The sequence below is a fragment of the Sceloporus undulatus genome, chromosome 1 (genome assembly GCF_019175285.1).
Source record: "Sceloporus undulatus isolate JIND9_A2432 ecotype Alabama chromosome 1, SceUnd_v1.1, whole genome shotgun sequence".
Lineage (NCBI taxonomy): Eukaryota > Metazoa > Chordata > Lepidosauria > Squamata > Phrynosomatidae > Sceloporus > Sceloporus undulatus.
In genome coordinates, this window is record NC_056522.1 from 190,658,200 (window position 1) to 190,667,090 (window position 8,891).

The 8,891-nt window shown below is 41.2% G+C and overlaps 2 protein-coding genes across 8 annotated transcripts in view; both read right to left on the reverse strand.

Annotated features, from left to right (window-relative positions):
• The window catches only part of AOX1 (aldehyde oxidase 1), a 141,932-nt gene that overhangs the window by 56,964 nt on the left and 76,077 nt on the right, over positions 1–8,891 (reverse strand). For 3 of the 7 annotated variants that reach the window (XR_006101375.1, XR_006101374.1, XM_042445187.1), the window contains exons 1-3: positions 6,388–6,484; positions 2,281–2,338; positions 2–123 (exon numbers count right to left, since the gene is read on the reverse strand). The exons of 1 other annotated variant lie outside the window; for it this stretch is intronic. Coding sequence is in view for 3 of the 6 variants with exons in the window: in XM_042445187.1 (XP_042301121.1) it covers positions 2–123; positions 2,281–2,338; positions 6,388–6,456 (249 nt within the window). In the remaining 3 variants the exon portion in view is untranslated. Of the gene's footprint in view, position 1; positions 124–2,280; positions 2,339–6,387; positions 6,518–8,891 lie in introns of those variants that run through there. 3 more of the 7 variants (XM_042445184.1, XM_042445185.1, XM_042445188.1) reach the window with 3 other exon arrangements.
• The window catches only part of SGO2 (shugoshin 2), a 25,180-nt gene continuing 24,770 nt past the window's right edge, over positions 8,482–8,891 (reverse strand). The window contains 1 exon segment of the mRNA XM_042445193.1: positions 8,482–8,731. The gene's annotated coding sequence lies outside the window, so the exon portion shown is untranslated.

Genomic DNA, 8,891 nt, shown 5'->3' on the forward strand with positions numbered 1-8,891 from the left:
GTTGGTCAGCCTCCTCAAAAGGATACATGATCTTCTTTGTAACAGGCTCATATCTTGATATCATCACAGTGCACGCCCCACAACCACCACCACCACAGCCATATTTGGTACCTATAAGGTGGACTGAAAGAGCTTCAGTTAAGGAGAAAATGCTTTGAACTGGGGCACAGTTACATGTTAAGTGTATCTGTGTTCTCATTTAACACTCTTTCTAACCCACTATACCACGGACAAGCTTGTTTTATTCTTGCGATAAAGATTAATGGATACAGATTATTCCTTGTGGACCTGCTTGGCTCTAAAAGGAGCTTGCTTAAAAATGTTTGGACAATATCTGATTAAATACCCCAAACTGAGATAGGTCCTGTTTACAGGGTGAGAAGCTTTGGTAGAGGTACATCCAGTTCACCGTGCAGCAATTATATGCAAATCATTTTTCATCAATAAATAACTAGGACAGAATTACCTTGATTTAGAAGTTTAAAACAAAAACAACCACTCCAGATTAGATGTACAGTATACCTGGTGAAGGGTTATTTTGAGATTAGAAGCCTGGGAGCACCTTCACAAGTAGCAAAACCTATGCACTTTCACTAGACCTGATGCAAGGTGTTTCAGGTTGGTTTACTGACTGATTACATTTCTATCCCATTTTTCTCCAAGAAGCTCAGAATGGCACATGGAGCTTCTCAGTCCTCATTTTAGCTTCACAACAACCCTATGAACTACATTAGGCTGAGAGATGGCAAAGAGCCCAAGGTCACCCAGTGAACTCCAGCAAGCAGTTTGCATGTGTGTGTGGTCATATTACACTCTTCTGAACCCAGAAGAGACCGCACTTTTACTGCCACAATTCATGAGATGCAGATGCAATTGCCACCAAATTTGGATAAGGCCACTCTACGGATTGGTGTCACTTTCTAAGATGGTAGCAGGACAGAAACACACAACACAAAGAAGCAGGCAATGAAAAAGAATGTATTGGTGGTCATTTTGCTAAGTGTGTGTTTGTGCGAGTGAAAGGGAATTTTGTAGGCCTTTTCTTGTTGTTCTGGGGCTGCTGACTTTAGCAGCACCATTGTTCAGCAGTATGGTTTTGACAGTAGCAGCAAACAGGAGCAGACTGTGCATGTATGCACAAAACAGCTGTGGATCATGGACATGCATAGAGCCTACCCGCTGTCCACTTCTGCATTTCCAACAAGAAAATGTGTCTTTTCTCATACTGATTTGGGAGGAAGTGAGTCCCATTGAACTCAGTAAGACTTCCTGCTGAATAAACATATTTGGACTATGTGGTTTTCAAAACATTTGCTAAAGGAAAATGTGCAATGGTGGAATTTTAGAGTCCAAAGCTTTGTGGCCTTTTCTTCTTAGGATAATGATTTATTCATTCTGATATAATAAAACATGCAGTAAGAGTTGAGTCAAAGGTTTTCAGTCTTCCTGGAACTTATTTTATAACCCTCCTTTGATTATTTTACTATTGTCGTCCAAACTGGTTATAACTTTTTTTAATATCCCGTATGGTATATTATCTTATGCTTTCCATTTAAATTCTGTATCATACGTTTAGATAACAATGTTTTCCACGGTCCCTGCCCGAAAGTTGGCCATTCACTGTATAAATAAAGTCTGGTTGAATTAGAAATGTCAGCTATAAAAATTTTCATATTTACAACCAGGAAAACAACGCCTGGAGTTACAAAAAGAATAAGCTAAAAGAATACCTGTACATTGCATCATATTCCCAAGCTTTTAAATTCTTATTTAATTTGTAACATTTCTCACTACACTCTTTAAGTAAAAAGAAAAAAGAGGGAGAGAAGAACAGTTTAGTAACTGAAGCCAACACCATTCAGTTGAAGTCACCATTAATCTTTCTTTTTCAAAGGTGGACATTCCATAATAGTGTTAGGTCTTGAACTAGTTTATCCTAGACCTCATCTCCATCCCCACTACAAGAGGGAAAGCATCATTGGAGGAGATGGGAAAAATAATCTCAAAAACAGCCAGTGTGGAATAGATTATGCATTCCCCATGTTCTTCTGTTTCATTGAGATATGCTTGCACACCCTTTCCAGGGGCTGCATAACAGAGGGAAGAAAGCCAGTGGGCAGCTAAGCAAAGATCTTTCATGTCATGCATAATTTGGGAATTTTGTGGATGCACTCACAACCCTGTGTATCTAGAAGGGGGATAAATTAATGAGGGAGAAACTAGACAGAGACACTCAAATGCTGAATAGATTCTAGGCTTTCACAAGCAAGAAAAGGATACGTCTTTTCCTTAAGTAAGACAGCAACATCTGCTCTGGATCAGCATGCTTCTCCACTATCTACAGTAAGGAGTGAATCACAAGACAGAATAATCAAAGATCTTGTTTCAGGTGCATGTTGAATTGATGTCTCCTCTTACAAATCTTTCATAACTAGCCAAGGCAAGTCTTTGTTCCTCTTTGAACAAGTCTAAGTGAGGCCACCATGGGTCCATATCCAGTTTGCTTTTTCTATATGGTAACATACATCCTTCATGCATCATCCATACCGATACCAGTATGGAGAAAGAAAGAATTCTATAAGAACAGCTGTGGGACCCATTTTGTCTTAATCATTTCCCTTGGCTTGGTTCAAAGGACAGTACAGTGTACAGTACTCTTTGATGTTCTGCCAAGTCAGGTGCAACGTAACAAGAGACTACAATACTATCCACTAGTTCTTAATTCTGTCAGATCACCCTATTCTCTTATCATTCTCAGCTGCTGAGATTCTCTATGCATGGACTGTCCTAGGAGAAAGTGAGCTGTCCCTAGCTTAAATTCAATAGCTTGTCCCACCAGAGCATGATCAATGGAACTGAGTACTGTATAAGTATTCACTTGCCAAATTTTCACTGATTCAATGGTCTATTCTAGGAAATGGGAATCATGTTGCATTCTTAATGTTGCTGAACTGCAACTCCCAGCATTACTCACCACTGGCTATGCTGGCTAGGAGTGCTGGCAGTCGCAGTCCAGCAACATTTGGAGGGCCACGATTTCCAGTTTTACTTTACAGTGTGAAAATTACATCTTGAGGAATTAGTTGTGATCCACCAGTGGTAGAATAACATTCTTTCCCCAAAGAATAGATCTGGAACATCAACCTTCTGAATATGGAACACTTTGGGTATGATGAACAACAATTCTCACCATCCCCAAAAGTACAGCAAGACTACTCCTGACGGTGTTTTTTAAATCTATTAATGGAATTGGATGATCACTGATAGCTTGAGAAAACTACTTAACCAGCAAGGATTTTTTTTAAAGTCAAGATGGAAAGGCCATGCTTTTGAAATAAAAGCAAAAAAATTAATTCACATGGATGTTTAGCAGTATGGCATGCACTGCAAGAGTGAAAAGATGCCAAGGCATTTAAAAAGAAAAATGGAAATGGAAAAATGAAAAATTAAAATTAAAACAAAATCATATCATTAGAGGTTAACATTATTGATGTTATGGTTACCATCCAATAATGCTCATGACATTTATACAGACATTTCTGGATAGCAGCAAGGAATCATTTGAGCTGCTGGGCAACTCTGGGAAAATCTGATCCTAAACCTCTAGTCTAGATAATCCAGAATTGCCTTAAACTAGAAATCTAGGTAATTTAAATCATATAAAGCAAAGCAAGGCTAATCTAGATAACTAACTTTAAATATAAGTTTCCAACAGAGCTTCACACTCATATTTCTGAGCATGATCTGAGAGGGACACAGTACTTTTCTTAAATTAAGATGGGAACATCAGAGCTTCTGTTGGAAATTATGCGAGAACGTACAACTAAACACCACATTAACACTATCTAGGATACTCCATACATCTGAGGACCACACAGAGGTATGTTGTAATAAACATTAGTCTTAAAGGTGTCACACAACACTGTTATTTTGCTAGCACCGATTAACATGGCTACCCTATGAAAATGTTAAGTTATGGATCCTTTTGAAGATCTGATGAAAGCTATGGACCCTTGAAAAAACACCCCCCCTCCAAAAAAAATTATTTTCAAAGAAACAAGAAACATTTTGAAGGGTGTGTATACATACTGTATACAAAGACAATTTTTGTTTATTTTGAAATATCTGTTGTGGAAGACAACAACTCAGCTACCTTCCCACAGAGAGACACTTGTTTAAACTCACTCTTTCTTTCTTTCTTATTTATTTTTATTATTAAAAAAACCCCAAAGTACAATTTACATGTGTAAATATATCCATAAATTAGTGGTTGTCTATAAAATGATGTCTTTCATTATCAAGCTATTGTCTTCCAGGATGAAAAAAAAGCACCATGTTCTTTCTGTTTTGTTTTATCCACTTCTTTTTAAACTAGTTGTTTAAATTGTATTTGGTTCCTCAAAAGATACAAAAGCTTTAATACAATAGAAAATCTTGTGAAAAAGAAATTGTCTCATAACCAAGTATTTGGAAGTATTTTTTCTAACTTGTACTGTTCCAGATTTCTTCACAGTATGAGAGAAGGCTTGTCCAACGTTCTTTGGATTTGGTGTTTGATTCTCCTACTATGGCATCTGATCATTTGTCTATTTCAGCAATCTCTATCATTCTCAGCAGCCAGTTGTCTATTGAAGGTACTCTTCTTCTGTTAGTATCTTCATAGTTGTTGCACTTTCTACAAACTCACATGCTTACTCTTGTCACAAGGGGTAAACTACCCGGATGTACAAGAGGAGGAGGAGAAATAAGAAGAAAATAGAAAAGGTTGAGTTTTGACTGAGACTTGGAAGTGAACTCGGGAGAGTGTTATTGCACTTAACAAACCTAAGTTACTGTGGAAATTAACAGCATCTGGAACCTCAGTCTGAAGTTGCCTTTGGACATAACAGGCTATCTATCAGTGAAATCATTTAATCCACTATTAAGTTATGATTTTAATCAGAGACATATATTTTGTAGATTTTGGTTGGCCAATCAAGGTGCCACTGTTGTGTGGGTTTGGGATGTTACTGTACTTTGCTGTATGGCTGACTCAGCTATCCCAGATTTGTTTTGAGGCTATTTGGGTAGATGACTAAAGTGAGGATGGAGGAAGACTAGGGATGAATCCAGGCACAGGGTCCCTTTTAGAACTTACTCTGCAGCCATTAGAGCAGTAAAGAAATGGTTATTTACTGCTTCTGTTTATCAGCGCAGTCTTGCTCGGCACAGTTGTACTTTGCCACATGGCCAAGGTGGCCACTCCTGGATATGTCTCCTTCTGTTATATACAGCACACTTTGAATGGTATAGCTGAAGGGTACATAGGTATCTTTCAGTCAGTTCATGGACTCCTTAGAATTCAGCATCTCTGGGCTAGTGGAATCTGCTTCTTTCTGGCACTATTGCCTCCCATTTCACTGCTGCCTTTTCTCCCAAGTCAATCATTTTACTCCATTCATATCCCACACACACCAGTATCAGAAATCCACATCCTCAGTGAAAATCCAGAAATACAAATTAGGGCGTGCATCTGCTCATTCCAGTCACTATTGTCTGCTTAGAAGCAGCCCAGAACTTCCACAAAGCAAGAGGCTAGCAGGAAGAAAAGGACATGCCAAAGGCTGCTAGCTTGCAATGGGTCAATAGTTGTCCTTGGGAGAGATGGGCTCAGGTCCAGAGGAGTCAGTGGGAAGGCAGCGCATTCCCTGCGCCACACAGGGCCTTAACAGAGACGGGGGTGTCCTGCTAGACTCAGATTACTGATAGGCTGATCACTCACTGACTGAGTGATTGATTGCCAACACCTTCAACTAGCTTTGCTTTATGTCTGTGTCAGTTTGCAGGCTAAGCAGGGACAGCCCTGGTTAGATATTGGATGGGAGACCGCCAATTACAATACCAGGTGCTGTGGGCTCCATTCTTTCAGAGGCAGGAACTGGCAATACCACCTGTGAGGATCCCTTGCCCAAGAAAGCCATAGAGTCGCCTTAAGTTGACTGACAGGTGTCTTGATGAAGTCTCATCCAGCCAGGACTGCAGCTCCAGCCCAGTTTTGCTTCTGGCTGCTGCCTCTGGGCTGGGGGCCTTTCCAACTTATTATTATTATTGATTTTATTTTAATCCCAAAGTGGACTTACAGCCACCCTCTCCTGGGGTTTCCTCAGCCAGATTTGTTGGGGGGGGGTTGCTCTTGCCTTCCCCTGAGGCTGAGAGAGTGTGCCTCCTTGCCCAAGGTCCCCCAGCAGCAGGGATTCGAAGCCTGTTCCCCCGAATCAGAGTCCAAACCTCAACCCACTCCGCCAGGCGGGCTGCCCTTTCTATATGAATATCGGTGGGAGATGGGGGCCTGTCATCCTTGGAAAGCAGCCCCCCCAGCAGGAGAGGGAGCTCGATCTGGATGCTTACCCTGAGGCCGTTCACGTAGAAAAGCAGCTCCTCAGCAGCCTCCTCTGCTCTTCCTGCAGGGAGAGCCATGGCTGGAGCTGGGCAGGCAGCGGCCCTGGAGGAGCAGAGAGAGAGAGCAAACGCTGCCTGCTGGCTTTGAAGGACTAGGCAGCCCCAACAACAGAGCGAGGCCAGGCGGGGCCTTAGCACGCCTCCTCCCCAGCCTCCTCCTCTTCCTCCTCCTCTTCTTCTTGCCAGAGAACAGGGCTGGCACATGGCCCTAGGGCACCTTCTTGCAACAGGCCTCCCCACAAGTCCTCTGGCATCATGGTTACTACTGGCCTCAAAGGTTCAGACTTCAGCCCCGTCCTCTGGGGGTTTTAAATCTGGATCTTCCAAGTCTCAGACCTACATTCAAGCCTCCACAGGGGGACCCAGTGTCCTCCTCACTGCCAAGCAGGCACTGCAAAATGTGAGCCATTCAAGGTAAAATGGAGGACAAGACCCAATATGAGCTCATGCTTCCTCTAGTCCAGCTCATATCAAGACAAATGGACGGCATTCCCAAATAAAAGCTAACCATGCTCCTATAAATGCAAATGCATACTTCTTAGTCATGTTCAAAATGGAGAACATTTTGGAATTCCTCCTGGACAGAAGGTAGAAATGAAGGACATGCCCTGGAAAAGGAGCATGGGGTTTCAGTCAGGAGCCATCTTAAACACAACTAAGGGTCATTCCAGGGTCAGGTAAATCCCCCCCCCCCCCTGAATTTACCTAACTCTGACCCCCAATTGTGTTTAGGGTGGTTCCTGATTGCGTTTGGTGTCATGTGATAAACAAACTTGAAACTTGACCTAACCCTGGAAGGACCCCCAATTGTGTTTAAGATGGCTCCTGATTGTGTTTGGCACCGTGTGATAAACTTGAAAGTCCATGATTGGCCCTGCATTGCCTTCACATTGACCCTGGGATCACTTCAAATTTTGCTCCTGTGATAAGGGCCTAACTAACACTTCTTCCAGACAGAAGAGGCTCTGAGTGTTTTCTCATTGTCACACAGGGCTGCATGGATTTTGGAAAGGGAAACAACTGTTTTAGTCACTTATACAGTACAAACTGTCAAGTGTTCTGACTAGCTGTGACCTAAGCAAATATTGTCATTGGTGGAAATTGTTTTGAAGGGAAATTGTGCACTGCTGCCAAGGAAGAAATGGAGAGAGAGAAAGGGGAGGGCAAAATCACCCTGTGTTTTGGCAGTTCTAAGCATACATACACAGCTTCTGAATGCAGGGAAGCGCAGGGGTTTTATATTTCTATTTTGAAGTAATATAATGCTGTCTAACCCTGCCCTCGTTGCCTTGCCTGCATGAGCAAAGGCAGCTGTTACAAAACTGTGTCTAGAAACAAGGAAAGACAGGACTCTGGTGTTTTAAAGGTTCTACAGAAGTGAGAATTTCAGCAATTTTTCCCCCTGTGTGCTAAGCTGCACCTGCCATTATTCTGCTTTCATCTAAATCGAGGATCCCTCTCTTCAAATGCCCTTTATTTATTTATGTGATTTATTTCCCACCTTTCTCCCAAAATGGGACCCAAGGCAGCTTGATCCACACTTACTGCAAATAAAAATAGATTTGGGGTGTAACTGTTTTTTCCAAGACAAATGGAAAACCTATTTTTGATATGTGTTTTCAACTATTTATTCTTCTTATTATTACAGTTATAAAAGATGACTTTTTATCATATTTGTAACTTAGAATTTTTATTCAAATCTTGCAATATAGAAAATGTTAATCTTTAAAACTTTAGTTATACACTCGTCCCCCGGGTTACGAAATTAATTCGTTCCGCCGCCATTTTCGTAACCCGGAAGTCTTTCGTTAGCCGAATTGCCATAGGCGCTAATGGGGAAAAGCCGTGGCTCCGCCGCGGCTCCATTTAAAAAAGCGCCGGCTTTTTTTCGCAACCCGGATAAACCTTCGTAACCCGGAAATAATTAATTAATTTTTTTTTCCGTAACCCGGAAATTTCGTATCGCGGCGCGTTCGTATCCCGGGGTAAGAGTGTATATTGATAGGTACACAGTGAAACAGCTTTATCTGTGTACACTTTTCTTGTCCTATTTATTGCTTTCATTTTTTTAAACACTAAGAGTGCAGGCAAAAAAACTAGCTCAAAGGAAGACAGTAAGGAAAAAATGATCAGACTTGTTCAAGAACAGACGACTCATACAGGTAGATGCATTTCTGTGTATTCTCTTTAGATATATCTTGATTTACTTTTAAAACTTTGCTTGTTTTTTACTTTGAGGACTGGAAAGTCCAGGAACCCTTTATCTGTGTGCCCATCTTCTCGCCTTAATTTGCTGTAAAATAGAAAAAGATGAAATCATGGGCATTAATGTTGGAATAGATCACCATCTCTACAATGTAAATTGTACTGGTAAATCTAAACATGAACAGTTGGAATAGATCACCATCTCTACAATGTAAATTGTACTGGTAAATCTAAACATGAACAGTTGG